The sequence below is a fragment of the Pezoporus flaviventris genome, unplaced genomic scaffold (genome assembly GCF_033815535.1).
Source record: "Pezoporus flaviventris isolate CSIRO_AGI_PZ_B2104156 unplaced genomic scaffold, CSIRO_AGI_Pfla_v1 ptg000002l, whole genome shotgun sequence".
In the NCBI taxonomy this organism is placed as follows: domain Eukaryota; kingdom Metazoa; phylum Chordata; class Aves; order Psittaciformes; family Psittacidae; genus Pezoporus; species Pezoporus flaviventris.
In genome coordinates, this window is record NW_026892550.1 from 14,342,030 (window position 1) to 14,362,373 (window position 20,344).

At 40.5% G+C, this 20,344-nt stretch overlaps 1 protein-coding gene across 7 annotated transcripts in view; it reads left to right on the top strand.

Annotated features, from left to right (window-relative positions):
* Nucleotides 1–389: 389 nt before the first annotated feature.
* Nucleotides 390–20,344, top strand: part of SLIT2 (slit guidance ligand 2) — a 269,873-nt gene continuing 249,918 nt past the window's right edge. For all 7 annotated transcript variants that reach the window (XM_061470049.1, XM_061470055.1, XM_061470054.1 and 4 more), the window contains exons 1-3: nucleotides 390–1,704; nucleotides 3,432–3,503; nucleotides 4,723–4,794. In XM_061470049.1, coding sequence (XP_061326033.1) covers nucleotides 1,529–1,704; nucleotides 3,432–3,503; nucleotides 4,723–4,794 — 320 coding nt within the window. In that variant the 5' untranslated portion in view covers nucleotides 390–1,528. The remainder of the gene's footprint in view (nucleotides 1,705–3,431; nucleotides 3,504–4,722; nucleotides 4,795–20,344) is intronic.

Below are 20,344 nucleotides of genomic sequence, written 5' to 3' on the forward strand. Positions count from 1 at the left end.
AGAGCGGCGCGGGGCGCTGCGGGCGGGGCCGGGGAGGCGCGGCCCCGCCGGCCCTATATAGGGCGGCGCGTGGGGCGCTCCTGGCTCCGTGGGAGCGGGACCGGGGGAGCAGCGCCTGGTCGGGCAGCAGGGAGCGCTCGGCTGGGTGCCGGGGGCGGTTCCGCGGGAGACCGCGCTCGGGGAGCCCTTCCCGCGGGCGGCAGCAGGCACCTTGCAGCGGGGAGGAGAGCCGGTCTGCGTACGGCGGTGCCATTCTATTGTTCATTCGGAGAGACTTGGGGTGCGAGGGAAGGAGCTGGCGTGTCGCCTCCGTTCTCCCGCATCCCCGCGCCCTCTCTGCCGTTTCCCTCTGCGCCTGAAGAGCACCGCCTCCAGGGAGCCGAGCACCAGCACCGGCAGCTCAGGTGCACCGGTGGGATCAGGGGAAGGGGCGCAAACCTTTCCCGAGGCGCTGTGCCCCAGCGGGCTCCGGGTGAAGAGGAAAGTTGCTCCCATTCCTGCAGCAAGCTTAGGAGCTGCTGAACTGGCCTCACCTGGAAGGACTGAGCAGTTCTTACCTTTCCGATCAGGTGCCTTTGCTGCAGCAAAGCCACGGTATCCGGGAGACCACGGGGAGCAGAATAACGCCCCCTTCACTCCCCGCACTCTCGCCGCACATCATCTGTTCTTCGGCCTGTTTCGCCGTGCTCCCGGGATCACAGGAGGATCTATAACTGTGATCTGTCAGTGAGGAGAAAGGGGTCGTGGATGAACTCCCTTCCAGCAGGGCAACGAATCACTTCTCGACTGCTTATTATCATCGTGCTCTAGGACCAGCCCTTTCCTGCTAAACTTGGCTTGGGAGCTTACAGCAGGAGGGGGCGCGGGGGGTGGAAAGCCAAGCCCAACATCATCTCGTGTGTTTGACTTTTTTTTTTTCCCCTCCCTCCTTCTTCGTGAGACAGTTTGATGAATGCCTGCGAGAGGGGTATGATTTGCTGAGGCGCCTCTGACAGGACGGTGTGTGCGCGGTGTCAGTCCCGCCGCCGCCCCCCGTGGGGCTGTGAGCGGCCCGCGACGGGGGACGCGCGTGGGAGCGACTGCTGCGCTGCGCGGGCAGCGCAGGAACCACGCCACTCGGGCGAACGGCGCTCCGCGGCCTTTAGCCGGGAGCTCAGAGGAGAGTCACGGCTTTGAAAGGCGCGAGGACGAAAATAAGGAGCTAGCCCAACTCCGCCGCTTCGCCTCCGCTGGGAGCGTGCGAAGTCGAGACCCAAGTGCCGCCTCTCCCCGCCACCCGACGGGCTAGAGAGGGAGGGCCCGGGCCCGGCCCCCCTCCCGGCGAAGTTGTCTTCAGCCGCTGATCCGTGCCATCCACCTCACTTTGCCGGGGTTGTTTTACTTGGCTTGGCTTTGGATAGAAGGGACTTCGCTTTCTCTGCACCCTGAAAGTTGCCCGAGTCCTCACCGCTGCGAGGAGGAGGGCGGCGCGCCCTGCGCCTCCCCGGGGCCGAGGCCGGCGGGCCCGGCCGGGCGGCTGTGGGCGGTGATGATGTGCGGCTGGGGAAAGCTCACCCTGTCCCTGGGGCTGCTGCTGGCGATGGCGGGCGAGGTGGTGCCGCAGCCGTGCCCGGCGCAGTGCTCCTGCTCGGGGAGCACCGTGGACTGTCACGGGCTGGCGCTGCGCGGGGTCCCGAGGAACATCCCCCGCAACACCGAGAGGCTGTAAGTAACCCTGCTGGGGTGGCGGCGAGAGTCCCTCGTTCCCTGGCTCCCGTCAGGGCTCCCGCTGGCTGGTGGGGCATATGTGGCCCCTTGGAGCCGGCCTGGTTTGGGGTCCCGACGCCCTTTTGGGGGAGGGGGTGTGTGGCGTGTCCGTTTCCTTCCCCTGCTGTTAGCGCTCCCCATTTCACGGCGATGCGTGGAGTCGTGGGAGAGGTGGACTCTGCTCCCAGCTGCTGCCTTTCATTCCGAGAAGCCACGGTGAGGAGCGCCGTTCCCGCCGCCGCGGGGAGCAGGAGCGGCGGGGCGGGCACAGCGGCCGCTCGCGGGGCGGCCCGGGGCGGCAGCGGCGGAGCGGCGTCTCCCCCCGCCGGCGCCCATTTCCCGGCAAACTTCGCTATTGCGGATTTCTTCCCCTGAGGCAGTGGGGAAGAGCCGGGCCGCGGCGCTCCGCGGACGTAGGCGGGCCCCTGAGTGAGCTGAGGCGGTTCGCCGGCGCGCAGCGCTCACTCCAGCTCCGGGGCCGCGGGGTTACCGCGTGGGAAGGCTGGCGGGGCGCGCTGACGCCCGCTGCACCGGAGTGAAGCTGGAGCCCGGCGAGGCTTTGCCCGCATCTGTCTTACGGCGAGGGCACGCTGGCGTGGCTTAGCCTCTTCCCACTTAGACAGCACCAAGTTTTTCCTTAGCTGTGAGACCTCCCCCCATCCTCTTTCTGAGACGGTTCGTGTACCCTTCGGCTAGGGGTTTTTTCTACTCTTGAGAGTAAGCAAGCGTCTGGTCGGTTACTTTTATCATATCGGGTTGCCTTTTAAAAGTGTCTGAGGAGTTGAAAGAGTTATCTTTAAGTCATTTGAATGTTGGTGCATGAAAAAGGATATTTATTTATACCCCCCCCCCACACACACACTTCGGGAATGAGCTGTAATTGTTAGAGCAGTTTTCATGTATAGAACCACTTCCTAATGGCTTACCTCTGGAATTGCGAAGTCTGGTTTTATTTGTAGTGATTGGTACTGAGCGATGTACACAGCTTGACCCCAAAATTTTGAGAAAAAGGGGCATATACTCCAGAAGGTAAAGTATTACTGAAGTATGAACAGAAATGCTAGGGCCTAAATAGTTTTCTGTCGATTCTGAATGCGCTTTGCATTCTGCAGTCAGTGTAGCTTTCCATGCAGCAAGTGAAGAGTTTACTTTTCATAAAATCATGTCTCCCATCACTTATTCTCCAGTCTCATGCTTGCTTGGAAGCTGTGTTTGCTTATAGGAAGTTAAGATCTGTTGTGCTTTTGTAGCTATGCTATGAAAGCTAAAAGTTGCTTAAGAATGCTGAAAATTTTCTTGATTTCAGTCTCTTAGATTTTGTAACAGGCAAACAAATACTGTAGCACATATATATATATAGTAGCTTTAGTGGTTTTCTAAGTGCAGTTATAACCATGTTCAGAGAGGTTTTGACTGTTCTATATTGTTAAAGATATATATGAGATTTATAATGGCAGGCAGAACTGACTTTGTAAAGGCCTCATTAGAGAGTTTAAAACTACTACCTTCAAGATAAACCTTTGTTCAGTCACTTGAAAATGAGGATCTCACACTGTTAGTTGTAGGAATGGTTTGGTTCATTTACATCTAATTGCTCAAAAGGCTGTGCCCATGAAAACAAACAAAACAATTTAAAAGTAACTTTTGAATGTTTAATTTTGCTGCTTGTAAATTATTTTTCTTAGGGATCTTAATGGAAATAACATCACAAGAATCACCAAGACCGACTTTGCTGGTCTAAGGCACCTTCGAGTTCTGTAAGTTTTCTCTTCCTATTACTGAAAACTTCTAGGGCTGATGCTACAGTTTGATATACAGCCATTGAGCTGGTTATCTTTCAGTTTGTCAGCTGGATAGGTTAACACTTTTTAGCTATTGCACCTGAATTTAACACCCTTCCTCCCTTTCTGAATGCAGCCCCCCCCCCCCGTTCCCTGGGTTATACACTGATATGTTTAAGTTAGCAATTGCCTGAAATATCATTTGTTAAAATTTTTATAATCTCTGATTAAGCTCACAAGAGAACTCAAGGACTTAATTTGGCATGTAGCTTTGCTAAAATTGGTTGAATAACTGTTGGAGTGACTTTAAGGTTAGAAAACATAGTTCACACTGAAAATGGGTCCTCTCAACCTAAAGTATAAGGAAATTCATTAAGAAAAAAAGTTCTTCCTCTACTGAATTTAAAAGCAAATTGCAGATGATGATTATTGCTTTTCTACAGTTTCTGGTCCAAAAGGAGCTGCTTTAACAGTGAATTCTTGGAAGGAATTATTTCTTTTGGTGCTTTTGTTGACACTTTTGTTTCAAATGTTACGAATCTTTTAAGATTCTGTGGGGTTTTGGTTTTTGGGGCAATTTTTCTGGGTGGGGGAGAAAAACTTTAAAATACTACATAATTTATGTAGCTAATTTGTTAATGCTATTTTATTTGAGCAAGTAGCAGTATAAAATCCTTTTCCGTTTCTGTCTGGAGCAGAAAATGTTTTAGCAATATTTAATGTATTTACAAAACAAAAGTACTGTTACAGTTATAATCTCTGTGCAGTCTTTCACTGGTGTCTTCTCCCCACACCCCACAGTTCAGTATTTTTGTTTTGTCATCCTCATGTGAGGCTAGTATTGCCTTCAAGCTGTTCACCTAGTGTCTTGTAACTTGCCCAGGAGCAGTGATGTGTGTCTGTGTGCACACCCAGCATGCATGTATATGTGCGACTTTTTAACTTTGGATTATTAAGTAAATGAGCGGATGTAGTATCGATTCCTATTTCTTTTACTGAGGATTATTTTTTCCCTTTTGGATATATGAGCCCATGCAAAATGCTGATGATGGGTCTGGAAGGTTAAATCATGTGTCACTCTAATAACTGTTGTGCTGTTTTAATGAATATGCGGTTGTCTTTAAATGACTATTGTTAATGCAACAAGTTGTCTTGGATCTTTTAGAACTTATGTATAAAAAATTCTGTATTTCAGTCAGCTTATGGAGAACAAGATTAGTACTATTGAGAGAGGAGCATTCCAGGATTTAAAAGAACTGGAGAGGCTGTAAGTATTTTGAATTCTAAACACAAGAGATTTTTTTTGTTTTTAATCAAATCATTTGTGTGTACTCAGGCCTCTGATTTTTTTTTTCTAAAAAAACAACCCAACTTGGAATATCTATCCTAATTGAGACATAAGAAAAGAAATTCTCAAGCAGTATGTATGGGACTTGGCCAGGGGGGAGCTTTCATGAGCAGTCCAGATTTCAAATGTAAACTACAATTACCTTGTAGGAAATAGCTTGGGTACTATGAAATCTCTTCCCTTGAATAAACAAGGACTTTTTCAAACATGAATACAACTAAAAAAATGCCTGTTATCTGAAGTACACTGTTAATTGCTAGTCTTGGAGATATTTGATGTTTTATACGTCTTATTGGAAGTAACTGCTAGTTATCAAGTGTTGTCTTGTTACATAGTGGGAAAGCAGTATTTTAATTCTGCTTCAGTTTTTATATGATTGCAACATTTACAAAGGCTTAGAAATATGAAAAGTGCTAGTTCCCAAAAATTAATTGGGTTTGGACTTAAAAAGGAAAAAAAAATGATTGAGTTCTATGGGGAGAGAGAATGGAGTGGCAATGAAAGGATCCTGTCTGGTGAAGTTGAAGTGCGAACACCTGCATGTTTGGATGGAGAAAATGAGTAACTCCCAAAAGGTTTTAGCTTTTTATAATAGCTGCTTAATTTTCAGTATGTGTCTTAGTTTGTTGCATTTCCTAAAATGAAAATGCTTTTAAAAATGTATTGTATGACTTGGGACATCTGACTTATTAAAGGCAAAATGCTGTTTGTTGGATATAGTTTCATTCTCGATCTAGTAAAGTCAAAGAATGCCCTGTATTCATGTATGTTTGTGTAGAACTTTAAAGTAATGTCTTCATCATTAGACACCTTAGTTGCTTCCATTTCATTATATCAACTTTTCTTTAAGCATGCATCTGAGATCTTGTTTAGCTTTTCATTAGCTGTTGCTTTAACTTCATAAAAGTATTTCTACTTTATTTAAAAGCAGCATTGGCTTAGACATTCTGTTTGTCTTTATAGCTGTGCTCTGTATCCACAGCTGCTGTGTGTTTAAAAGAAACCCCCACAAACCATTATGGTTTGCTCATATAGACAAAGCTATTCAAGAGACTTAATAACCACCAGTGTAATTATGGTATTTCTAAAGTAGTTGATATATCATGTACTTGAGTTAATTACCTCGTATTTTCAAAGAAACCACAGTAACTTTTTGACCTAAAAATTGAAGGTGTTGTTATATAGTGCAATCTTTTTTGAATAAATTTTAATGAAATCGATGGCTCTTAGAAATGCGTAGTCAGATTTTTTCAAAGTTGTATTAAAGTACTTAATGCAATGCTTTTTTACAATGTGTTTTAGATTTTATACAAAGAACAGAGTTTTAGTATATCTTCTCCTGCTGAGAGATGTATTGGAATAATATACACACATCCCTAAATTAGGTTTATAGCTAAAAAATTAACCAGTAGTGTAGATCATATTGCAGAAGTACACATATATGAAACATTAATAAATTTTAAAAGATCCTTGCCTTCATTGTGAATGTGGCTTGACACCGAGATACCCAATACTTGCCAAGTTTTAAACCAGTATGTAGTCAACTTTATTTCTTGGTTATCTAGAAGCAAGATCCTGCTATGTGATTTAAAATAATTTTTTGAAATATCGTTAATAAGTTGTCATAATTTCAAGGCATTTAATACAAGATTTCTGAAGTACGGAATTGCAATACTACAGAACAAAAGAGCGCTGGTAGTTGAAACTTGTCTATGCTCACATTTTCCATTGTTTTCTATTTATGAATTTATCAAGAGAAAAATAATTAAAGTCTTTGGAAAACAACAGATATTTTCCAGTTACATAGACACTAGTTCTGAAGAGAAATTCTGATAATTGTGTCTACTTTTGTGAGTTATTTTTGTTCACTCTTCAGCAGGCAAGCTATGACATTTGAAAGTTTTTAGTCGTTTAGATTGACAAAGTTAGATTGTTTTGTCTTTGGAATTATTTTGCATCTGTTCCAGTTATTGTTAGAGTTTCTTTAAGTTGCTGAAATTCAGTCATTGTTAGGTGTGTGGGTGACTTGTAATTTGAATATATATGCAGGGTGTCTTTAAACTGCCCCAGCTGTTGGCAGAGAACAAATATTTCATATTTGTGAGGAAAAGCTGAGAAAATTCCTCCTGTTTACAACTGCCAAGTCCATCTGATGAGGGCACATTGTTATCTGACAGCCAATTCATCTCCTTGGGATTCTGAATTAGAAATGATTTCTTGGGAAACTTGTGGATACTTCCCTCAAGTGTTTTCTTTTATACATTAAACAGCGAGCACTTAAAGCTTTTCAGTTTTTTAAAATGTTTAAGTGTAGATGTCACATTTCTGCTGTAAATGCAATGTGCCAAACAACTGTGAAATACCTGATGCAGTCCTCTTAACATGCCAGTGGAAGGTGTAAGTGCACCTTACTGCAGTTTAAATGAACTTGATTTAGTTTACAAGATTGTTTACATGTAATATTTCTTATGATGGATTATCTTATGCTAGTGTGTACAGGCTCAGTTTTAAAACATGCTTTCTGTAGTTCAGTACTCTAATATGAAGAACAGACTTTCACAGTAGTTTCCCTTTGGGGGAAAAAATAATTCATCTCTTTAGGTAAGTGGTGCTTTTAGTTTTTTTTGTTTCTGAACTGGAATTCCCATTACAAAATAATTTCTTTTTAGATCATTTACTCTGATTTCCAAGGAACTGTTTGGTTGGATCAGTTATCATGAATACTCATTTGTAGATCTGATAATTCAAAACTGTGTGTGTCCTCAACCCATTTTAAGGCAAGTGAAGACCTGTGGCATTTTGCAAAATTAATCTCAAGAAACTCTCAACCTTCTCTTCAACAGGCAACTTAAAGACATTATTTGATGAAATATCTGTATATCTCAAGTAGACAATAATGTTTTTCCTATAGCTTAGTAAAGGAACAACAAATCTCTACTATACTCGGTATATGTAATAGGACATAAAGCTATTTAGATGTAATATGCCGCATAACTGGTATTTATGTCACACCAGTGTAATTGTAGAAGTGCAGTGGAAACCAAAACCACAATAAATACTGCTGTAACAAGTGGCTGTTGCTACAACAGCCTTGCTGCAATTTTAAAGTAAAAATATTCAGTTAGCAATAAATGATTGTGTAGTAGTGCTTGCTACATAAGAACTGGGAGCATAAACACGATTAAAAGTAGCAACTTAAGCAGATAAGTTTTGGGTTTGTGGAAAGTTCAGTTGCTGGACAGACACTGGTGAAGCTGAAGGTGATTTTGCTATAGGACTTTAAGTTGGATACTTCTCTGGAAAGTCTTATGTACTTATATACTTCAGTATATATTTCAGTGTTCACTTGGGTATAATCTTGTGTGAAGGCTCAGATTTTAAAGGGTACTAGCTCCAGTCCAAACCAATTTGGTGCAACACTGCCTGAGCTAGGAAGCCTGCCATGAATATAGCTTTCTTCACAGCCTGTATCTGGAATAGCTGAGTCACGTGGTCTGTGTTGTATAAGTGCTCTGTATGCTGAAACAACATTCTCGGAATTTCAGTACATACAGCCTATTTTTTCAATCAGCCTTTGTGTACATCCTGAAACAGTGTCAAAAATTCTTGGATTAATTATGATCGTGTCTGTCCTGCATTTAGCATCTGCAGTGCTTTCTATATTGACTAGTAACCTGCATGATGACCCCATGGTTCTATGGATAGGCCTTTAAAGAGTATATGGCCCTTCAGTGCATGGCAGGTCCCATAAAGAAAGGATTAGGATTTGGCCTGTTATATTTTCTGAACCTCTCTTACGTAGACAACATTCATGTATCACTGGAGGGTTTCTGTATGTTTCATAACAAATGCCGTAAAAAGTCAAGGTATGGAGAATTTGCTCAACATTTTAGAATTCTGGAAACCACTGCTTATTATGGGAGACAAAACCTTTTGAAATGATTCCTTATGAGAATGTGAAATTGAAAGCTTGTTTCTTTTTTCTTTATAAAGCTGTCACCTTGAGTGTGATGTTTATAATGGTTTGAAATAGCCTCTTAAGAAAACACGAGGAAAATAAACTGAAAATCTCAACTTTCTGAAAACTAACAGTTATTAGACACAACTTTAAAAATTATGTTCAAAAGTTGTTATACCTGAGACCAGCACCTTCTGTGGTATTGCTGCAAGTGTTCCCAGTGAAGTATCTCGGTGTTTTTACAAGCTATTGTCATCTGAAGGGACGTATAATATTTGAAGACAGCTGCTGTAGACTGTTGAACCAGTTCCATTATAAGCTACTTAAGTCTAAAATTTCCTTACAATCCTTTGTACTCCAGGAATACAGTGTAGTCAGGTTTTGAGATAAGTATACTACTCACTTGTTTACCCATCAGTGCAGTTACCTTTTAATTTAAGAATTTTTTTTCCTGATAGGTATGTTGTTATAATTTTTCCTAGTAATTTTTCTAGTTGAGTTGACATGACAGCTGTTATGCTAAGACTATGCTTAAACGTCCTAAAGCTATCAAAATAGGAAGAGTTTATAGCAGTCATTTGAAAACTACCCGCATTTTTCTTCCTGTATTTGTGAATAATCCATTGAGGTAGCAGTATGCCCCTAAAATGCTAATTTGGAGTCTGATTCTGTAGATATTTACCATGTGAATAACTTGGTTTGCATGAGTAGTCCCACTGATTACCCTTGTGAGAAAGGTTACTTGTGTGGCCTAATAAGTTTCCAGGCTAAGCCCATCACTTCTGATATTTGCATTAAAAGTTTATTTCTGAAATGTCTATTTATTATCATATGTCTATTGATTATCATAATAGTTCTAAAGAGTTACTGTACAGACCTAAAAAAATCCCCAAACCCCATAAACAAAAAAACCCAAACCAAAACCCAAATACCATGGAAACCATTTCTGTTGAAAATTAGTGTGGAAGTAAAATGTTACTCTCTCAGGCTCTAGAACAACCTCTGAGTTAGTGTTTGACCTAAATATTTATGCACACACACGCACCCCCCACTTCCTTAAAAGCCAGCCCCCTTCTTGAGGTACATGGTGTGTAAGCTGAAATCCTGTGTTCAAGAGAAGGCTGTAAGGGTTGAACATCAAGTTGGTACTTAAAATAGGTTTTAAATTGAAAGCTATCTTTGTTGTATTTTCATGTTTCTTACAATGTATCACTGAATGATGGATAAAGAAGTATTTCAAGAATTAAATGTTACAGTTCATTTTTTTTTTTTAACTTCTACAACACAGCTCTAAAAATGGAGGGATTGTCTGTACTTGCTGTTTATTGGGGCTTCATCTCCACAAATACATTATAATAAGTTATCAGAGCTTAAGATGAAGAGTATGTTTACTTAGAGTGTACTTACAAGTGTTTGAGTACAGAAAATTATTTAAGTTTTTGCTTGTGCTGCTGATGAACAGTTTGAAACTTACAGATGTGCCTGCACAGATGGAAACGTATATTTCAATTACATAGTTTCAAGGGGAGGTTTTGTTTTGTTGCTGTTTTTATTTTTGGTGTTTTTTTTTTAACTTGGTAAACAAATGGAGGTACTACTTAGATTTCTTTTCTGGTTATAAACCTGCATGCAAAACTGCTATGCTTGCAGCTTCTGTAGCAAGAACTTAATTATAATTTCAATACATAGGAGTCAATCTTGTCAAAGATATTAAATGGGGTTCAGTATAATAAGGTGGGTTTTAGCTGTATTTCACATACTGCATGGTCAGAGTCATCTGTTTGGTTATAACCTAGTCTGATAAATATGTTAAACCATTAAGCTTGCTTTGAAATTGTAAAACCGAAACCACGATCTCTGAACGTACAGCGTTTTACTGGGAATCTCACCTTACAAAGACATGCTTAGCAGGATGGACTAAGAAATAAAATGTTCCATCTAGGATAAAACATGCTTTCCAGTGATTAAAATAAATCTATTTGTTAACTTTTTGTTGTGTATAGATGTGTGGCATGAGATTGCAGTTTTATTCCGATTATTTAACTACCTCTATCCATAACGTAGCTTCCAAATAGGAAAATAGTACCTTTAAAAAGAGGAACAGCAGGATTTTCCATGAGTCTTTAAATGTGAGCTGAATCAATAAATTTATCCCAGAATAATTTTGTTCTGAAATTTTCTTTCTGATTTTGAATTTCGGATATTTCAGTTGCAGAAAAGAAATATTGAAACCCCCAGATTTCACTTCTACAGAGTTACATGATCAAGGTTCAGGAGCAGGGACTTCTGAAAAAAATGCCAAATGTTGTCTACTTTTATGATGCAGTTTTAGCTGAAACAAAACTTGGGGTTTTGGTGTAGTTTTTTTTTCCCTTCAATTTACATATGCTTGAGTGTGAAGTTTAAAGGTTATTGTTTAATTTTAGGACCCTGGTAAAAAAATGCTATATTAGCAGTGGAGTCGCTACTACTGTTCCAGGAGCCATTTGTATCACAATCATATCTGAAAGAACAGCCAATAAATGGACAGAGTTTCATCTAGTTGTGCTTGACTGTATGTACTCTCAATGAAAACAGCTCTTTTAGCAGTAAGACCTTATATTATATAGTATGAAGGTTGTACTGAACTCTTAAAATGAAATTGTACCTCTTTAGCTAGAAGTTAGTCTCCAGTTTCTTTTCTCACTGAGTCCTGGTCTTTGTTTTGGTGTGCAAGTTCGTTACTGAAGCCTGAGAGTTGTTATTTTTCAGTTGAGGTATGTTCTGAACAGTTTCTGACTACTGCAGTCAGAAAGGATAGTTTGGACTGCCAATCAAACACCTGAGGTGCTAATACATGTGCTTGTTTTTTAAGGCTGCTTGATGTTTTGATTTTTCTCCTCCAAAAAGCATTAATACCTAATCACCTGACTTCTGTCTGAATGTATGAGCATTTGAAGGGTTAATACCTTCATGCGTGTGTGATAGGTAGCAGAATAATAATGAAGTAGAGAATACGGTTTTGAACAGCCCTGAAGGGGAGAACAGTTATTCCTTGTTAATCATGGATGTGAAAAATCCTTCTCTTCACTAATCCTACATAGTTTAAGGGCAATGCATAGCACATTCCTCTCCTTAGAGTAAGGAGACCACAAAGCCTGCAGTGCTAATTACTTACTGGAGGAATGTGAGACCATCTTACATGAATTGTACAGGAACACCTGTATTTATAGTTTAAATAAAAAAAAACAAACCAAAAAACAACAAACCCAAAACAAACTACAGTATTTATTCTGTATTAGCAGACTTCTGTCAAAGCAACTTCAAATATCTTCTCTGAAAATGTCTGTTAAATCAGAAATAGGAAAAGGCTGTCTTTGAAGACACTGTTTAAAAAGATGCAGTGTTCTACAGAATTTTTAAAATCAGATTGTAGCTACACTTTCAAGAATACTATTAAATATTTGATAAAACAATGAACAATGTTCTTTTAAAAGCCTTATACATGTCTGGTATTATTTTTAGTATGTTTCATTCATCTGAGTGTCTTTTCTCATGGGACTCCCTTTATAGGTCTAGAAGTCAAACTGCAGTGAGAAGTCCTGTTTGCTCTTTGCAGACCTTTTTACAAATTCCAGGGCAGGAAGGCTGTTTATTTTTCCCACATCTGTTTTATGCTCATCCTTTGTGACACTGTTTGCTGGATGCTCCTCTTTCTTGCTCCCTCTGAAATGGGTAATTTGCACTGTTGCAAAACACTGAAACCAAGTCCGATTCTACACAACTGTTGTAATGTTTTTATTTCAAATAGTGTTTGTGTTCAGAAACTATTTTAAACTGATGCTGTAGAGCACTGATGTTAAAGCTTACAACTAAAGCCGCATGTTAGTTTTACTCTGTAAAAGTCATATTTATCTCTTGCAGAGCCAGTGCAATATTAAGAAAAAAAACAAACAAAAACCAAAACCTATAAGAAAAACCCCAACAAAACAGGTTTAATGTTAGATGGCCACAGGTGAAAACTGAGCTGTCATTGCATTTTAATATAACATATTTGAAAGAAATTTTTAAGGCACTCCTTATTTTGACTGCAGAAGCCACAGTTCTATCTGGAATTTTGCAGTTAAACTCCGAAATGTATGAGGGATCTGGCTGCATGGCTGCCACTTCAGTGACTCATACTCTTATATTACCTCACTTATTATGAAGATTGTTTGAAACTTCATCAGAAGAAATGCTTTCCTTCATAGTAGGTAGTGCATTGTGCTGGCTTGTCTTTAATAATAGTCTGGACTGATAGTCAAATACAATGTGGCAAAGTTTTCCTTAAGTTTTCTGGAAGACATAACAGTTTTTCTGTTTTCAGTTTGGCAGGATGCCTATACAGGTGCTACAGAAAAATGCTGAAATGAAGACTTACTGTGGTAATTCAGTGCCAGAAAGACAGTTATAAGCTTATCTGGACTATCTGCAGGCTCTTCTTGCCTTTTTAAAAGAAATCTGTCCAAACTCTAGATAAATTCCATTTAATGGTTCAACTTCCCCTCCCCTCTTTTTTTGCCTGTTTAGTTCGTGGTTTTTTTTTTTCCTTCGGAAGTAATTCCAGGTATTGTCAGACATCAGCTTTGCTTTGTCTGGTATGTGATCCTCTTTCTTTATGGAGGTTTTGTAACTTGTGTTTCCTTCTTTGTGGTACACTTTATAGAATAAAATCCAATGGATTAGCCTCACAGGATTGTGGAGGTTTGAAGTAGCCTCTATGGATAGTCCCATGCATAGTCGACGAGAGCAGATGGCTAAGGGCTATTTCCAGATGGGTTTTGAATGTCTCTAGTGATGAAGAATCAAAAGCCTTTCTGGGCAACCTGTTCCAGTGTTTGACAACCCTCACGGTCAAACACTTTCATGTTTAAATGTAATTTCCTGTATTTTGATTTGTGCCTGTTGCCTCTTGTCCTTTCACTGCTCACCTCTGAGAATGCGTGGCTTGGTCTTCCTTACTTGTGAACTAGATGCCTCACTTATACACATGATATATTTATACACACTGAGATTCCTCTGAGCCTTTCCCTCCTCAGGCTGAACAGTCCCAGCTCTCTCAAACTCTCCCTCTGTGGCCGGTGTTTCTATCTGCTTAATCATCTTCATGGCCCTTCTCTGGACTTGTCCAGTATGTCCATGTCTGTCTTGTAGTGGGAAGCCCAGCACTGGGCACAGCTCTCTACATGTCTCACCAGTGCTGAGTAGAGGCGAAGGATCACCTACCTTGACCTGCTGGCAGTGCTCTTCCTAATACAGCCCAGGATGCTGTTGGCCTTTGCGTCAAGGGCATATTGCTGGCGCCAGTTTAATCTTGTTCACCAGAACCCCAGACCTTTCTCTGATTTTCAGCTTGTTCTTCAGTGTATGCTGGTGTATCGGGTTGTTCCTCCTTAGGTGCAGCACTTTGCATTTTCCTTTTGACCTTCATGAGTTTCTTTTTTTGACCAGGTTCCTCTGAATGGCAGCATGCATACCTGTTGCATCACTCATAGGTTTGTATCTTTTGCATATGTGGTGAGGGTGTACTCTGTCCCATCTTCCAGGCTGTGGATGAAGATGTTGAATAGTACTGGCTCTGGTACTAACCCCTGGGTTATATCGCTAGTGACTGTTCTCCACCTGGACTTTGTGCCACTGATCACAGCCCTTTGAACTTGGCACTTCAGACAATTTTTCAGTCCACCTCACCATCTGCTTTTGTAGCCTTTACTTACTCAGTTTACCTATGAGGACAACCGTTATGAGAGACGGTGTCAGAAGCTTTACTGAAATCAAGATAGATAACATCCACTGCCTTCCTTTCATCTGCCAAGTTACTTATGTAGGAGGCTAGCAGGCTGGTCAGGCATTATCTTCCCAGTTGTAAATCCATGCTGACTACTCCCAGTCATCATCTCGTCCTTTCTATGCCTAGAAATAGCTTCTGTTTTCCTCTGTCATGTTCCCAGGCATTGAGGCGAGGTTACCCAGCCTCTAGTTTCCTGGGTTTTTCCTTTCTTTCCACACATTTTTTAGTGCCATAAGCAAAATTAATAAGTAATAACCAGCTATTTATAGATATATTTTTTCTCTTGAAACAACAAGGAAGACAAGAACTTCCAGAAAATAACCATAGGTTTTTCTCTTCTTTTGTAGTAAAAACAAAAAAAGCCAAACCCCAACTACACAAAGAGCTTTGTTCTAGTTGGAAAAAGAAGTGAAGTGAGTATAGACTCCCGATTTTCTGTGCAAAGTAGTGTTCTGCATAATATATGGAGAATTGATTGGAGTAGGGGAGGAATGTGATAATTCTGGACTTGACATCAGTGCCATATGAAAAGAAAATGAAGGACAAAATATGTTAGGGTTTAAGTTGTGTACATTAGTACAGTGTAGTACTACAGTTTGCAAAGTAACTTTTGTCACTTCCTACACAAGTAAGAAATTGAATTTGTAGTATTGTAGTAGTATCTATGTTCTTCCTCCTTGCAGAACTTTTTTTTGCTTTTATTAAACATCTAATTTGGTATTTCATGTTATATTGAAACTTAGATATCTTTGTTAGTCACTATTTAGCCTGGAAAATGGAGCCTCAATTAAGTGGTTCTTGGCCTCGAGAAAATTTTGACTTAGGCGTCTAAATGCTGCAAGATCAGCCCTGACTTCTCAGATTCCAGTTCTTATTCATGTGGTCAGTTAACTTGATATTGCTAGATTTAGTGAGATTATGAGTAGTTTGACTAGGGACAAGAAGGTCTTTGCAGAGAATTCTTAATGGAAAACCTGTCATGATCTTTTGCTTAGCTCTTAATTCTTAGGCCTTATCACTTGATGATGTGTTCATGCAAATCACATTCACAGACAGCATTTGCCAAATGTGTTGAGGTTCAATAGATTGTGGCTTTGGACATGGATGCGCAGATGTTCTTTGCCTCTGGCAGAAACAGCAGCACATTTTTGTATAGAAGAGTGATAAGGCTTGCCTTCCTTGCAAACGTAAGTGTACGTCAAGCTCTGCGTAAAGCTCTGTGAGGAAATAGGCATCTCTTATTCTGATATCTATTATTCTGACCCTATATATCTAGGGTCAGGTTTTTATGTCTTCATGGTTAAACCAGTTCATAGAGATGATTCAGGTGCTGTGTGCTAGCTTTCTTTGTTAAGACACTTGGGTAATTTTATAGGTTGATTCTGTATATCCTGAGCTCATAAAGCCTGAACTGGTATTATACCTTCCCAGCTAATGCATATCCTTGTAACCTGTTGGAACTACTTCAGGAGTCTGGTATGCTCTGTCCTTGTGAGTAGATGTACTGTTGCATGAGCACTGTTATGATTTTCTTTTTCTGTTGAATGAACACACGATTTTCTTTTTCCTCCTTTCGCCCCCCATGAATGAGTGATGCTGGGTCACAGTGATTGTGGTATGACAACTTGGGAGAGATGTCAGAATGGATTGATGGCATGGCCAGGTTGTTTACTGGCATGTCCTTTAATTTAAAATTGAAATATAATTAAAATGTGTGCTTTTAACATTTATGCATAGTTTGCAAATGAGCTTCAGTGAAAAGATGTTATATGGTATTTTTAAATGGGTGTGATAGTAATGTCCTCTGCTGACAAACAGTGGGTGTGGATGTGCTCCTTTTGGAGAGTAAGATTCTAAGCTATGCAGTGCTGCGTTTGTATGTGCAGATAGGGTATTTACACTACTTTCAGCTAACTTCAAAGGAGGAATGAAAAATAACGACTTAAGCTAACATTAAATTTGTGTGAGTTTGGAAACCTTCTATCCTCCTTCCTGAAGCAATGGTGGTAGAATGAAATGCATCTCTGCCTTGTATTTAGAGTTTTGGAAGGCTCTGAGTCGTTACCACCCAATGGGATAGGCTCTTTCTAATTAAAGATTTATAATTTCCTTGGAAGGGCTCTTAACTTGAGAAGTTAGTTAGGGGGCTAGAATTACATCTACTTGAACTAAAACCCACTGGAAGATGACTTGTGGGGGATGAAATATCAGCCTTCCAGCACCTATGATGTGGTTATCAAAAAGCTCAGTCTAGGCTCATTGCTGTGATGAGAGAATCATAACTTGAAATGAGAGGTTATGACTCTTAGAAGGGCAAAACTTCTTCAGCATGAGGACAGTGAAGTACTGGAACTATTTAGTGAGGCTGTGCAGTCCCAGACAGCTGCTCTGGCTGTATGTTGTAGATTACAGTGGGATCAGAAGCAAGTTGCAGTGAAGGTTGTAACCAAGTCTGGGAAATAAATACAGACCTGTTTGTGAATTATAGCAGCAGATGATTACATTGCAGACAGTATAATTAAGATTTTCTCTCCCCCCCCCCCCCCCTTGCATGAGTGATGCTGGGTCACAGTGATTGTGGCATGACAACTTGGGAGAGATGTCAGAATATATTGATGGCATGGCCAGGCTTCAGTGGGTTAAGATATGTGTTACTGGGAGAGTAATGGGATTTTGCTGCAGTCTACCTCTAACTCTGTCATCCACTACATATCCTCTGGCTGCTTGTAGATGACAAGTAAAACTAAGATATTTGCCTATTTCTGCAAAGCTAGCCTCTTCAGAACCAGTAACTCAAATTGAGCCAATTTTTTTGCTTACCTTACTGTTGTCTGCTTCACAATGTAACCTGTTGCTTGCATGTTCCTCCTTTTTATCTGCCTGTTGGTATCAAGCTTCCTTTTAACAGTAATTTCACCTGTCATCTGTTAAGATTTTCCTTCCTCGTTCTTAAATGATCATTCTGTATACTGCTTGTATCACTTCACTTTGAAGGTGCTTTTCTAGTCTTTACTGTGTTTAGAAAACTGAGCTCTGGGAGCTTTAAGCTGAAGTAGTTTAAATGCTTTGTGTACTTTAGGTAGTATGTGGAATTTGCTTAAAGTCATCATGAAGAGCTCAAAAATTTACCTGTGCCAGTATGTCAATTTGCCCAATGTTTTTCCTGAAGATTCATTTGGGAACAGAAGAAAGCTATGTATACTTGCAACTGTGCCTCAGCTTTCTTAAACTGAAAGAGTGATATGATGTTTCTGGCTGTAACCAAGGGACTTTGCAGTTCAAGGTATTGCAGTGTTAAGAGATTGTCCAATACACTTTTTTGTTGCTTACACCACTAACACTTCATCTCTTCTGAGCAATCTGCCATTGCTTGAGGAATACAGATTTTTCTAGCTCAGTCTGGAAACTGAATGGTAGCAGTATGGAATTGCTCATCACTGTTCCTCAGTGCTTCACCTTGAACTTCATGTCAGGTCTGGAGAGCAGTTCAGTTGATGAAACCAAAATTTCTCTTCTTAGGGTGTTCTGGGGGAAATGCTGCCTGCTAGGTAGCTGCAATGAGGTCTCTGCCAGCACACATTGAAAGAAAATGTGGAGTGTTTCTGGTTGTTTTTACACTGCAGTAACTGTGGTTCTTTGCAGTATGTAGTTATGAATCCATCTGTGCTTACCTCTGGTTTCAGCTCTGGGGCGAAAGGGGATCATGCTTTTCTCACACTTGTTCCATTATGTCTATGTGTTCTGGATAGGTATTGCTATTTCAGACAGAATTAAGCATGAGGTCACCTGAAAAAGTGGAATTATTGGAGAACCATGCACGCTGGTGAATTGTTTTAAAATAGGAATGCGTTTTCTGAACTCCTAGTGTGATTCTGTCTCAAAGATTGAGAACTCTTAATGACTGTTGAACTGGAAGTTGTTGTGTGCTTGGATACTAGTCTGTGTGTTCCAGATAAGCCCTGCGTCCTTTATAATTCCTTCACTTGTGTGTGAATTCATAGCATTTTCTTAAACAGAACTATCTATTATAATCTCAAACTTCATTTCAGTGAAGTTCAGTTCATAAAATCTTGTAGAAGACTTAAGGACAGCAAGTTGACCCCTTTGAAAACATCTGTTGTAACTTGATAGATGTAAAGAATAGCTGAAGCCTCTTTCTGAAGTATGATAAAGGATGTATTTCCCATAATTTCCTTCATGAAAACTGGCAATGTTTGATATTCTTGGGCACAGGCAATAAGTAATGGTCAGATTTTTTCATAGAAAAGCTTAGTTCTAAAAAAAACAACTTGAAGTGGGATGGAATCATTTGAAGTAGAAGCTACGAATACAACATTCCTTAAAGATCAGTCATTTATTTAACTTGTATATTTCCTCAATTCACTCAAATAGCAAATACTTTCATTTTGTGAATGGCAAAGTAAAAACGTACATCGAAACAGTATTTCTAAGTTCCAGGCACACTTGGTAGAAACTATTGAGTCCAGAGGGTAGTGCTGTTTGTTGTTACTTTAATCCATGAATTTGATTTATTGTCTGTAACTTAGATGTTTAAAGTCTGTACAGCAGCACATACATCAGTATGTTAACAGTATGCTCAGTTGTGTGGGCCATGAGAACTGCAGGTAATAACAGCAACTCCTGATCTGAGGTATTAACTGCTTGTGTAGGAAGTTATGTACTAACACAAGTATTCCGCTTGTGAATTATCCTAAAGTGATGTTAATTATGTCCTTGTAAGACTGTTGTTACATTTTGAAAATATGTTGCATTGAAAGGAGTGTGGCCAGCAAGTCCAAGCATATTGTTCCCTGCTTCTGCTCTCAGGAGGCCCCACCTGGACTATTGCGTTCAGCTCTGCAGTCAGTACAGAAAAGACATTGATCTGTTGGAGTGGGTCCATATGAGGCCATGAAGATGGTCAGAGGACTGGAGCAACTCTCTTAAGACAGGCTGAGAGAGTTGGGCTTGTTCAGCCTGGAAAAGACTCAGAGGAGACCTTAATACAGTGTTCAGTACATAAAGGGTCCTACAAGAAATCTGGAGAAAGACATTCTACAAGGGCACATAGGGGTAGGAAAAGGGGAAATGGTTTTAAACTGGAAGAGGTTAGATTTAAGTATTAGGAAGAAGTTACTTACCGTGAGTGTGGTAAGGCACTGGAAGAGGTTATCCTGAGAAGCTGTGACTGCCTCTTCCTTGGCAGTGTTCAAGGCCAGGTTGAAAGGGGCTTAGAGCAACCTGGAGTAGTGGAAGGAGTGCCCTGCCCACAGCTGTGAGGTTTGAACTAGATAATCTTTTAAGGTCCCTTCCAACCCAAACCATTTTATGATTTAGTGAAAGGCAGCCTTCCTGAAGAGCCAGTTAACACTCTGTACTACAGTGCTTTTTTTATTTTTATTTTTTTTTAATTATATGGGACTTCTGCAGAAATACACATACTTTCTTTGCCCCTTCAGTTACAGCTTGCCATTTTTTTCTAGCATCAGAACTTGATACAGTCCTTAAATATCAACAGAAATTTTTGGCCTGAATAGCTTCTGATTAGAGACTAACTTCCCAAAGTCTTTACCCTGAATGTTTTCCCATGTGTTTTTTGATCATAATTGTGGACTTTCAGGTTTAAGTCTTAACTATTTAGCAAAGAGAAGGGATGAATAAGCTTTATATCTTTTTTTTTATTTAACCATTTGCCCAGGTTT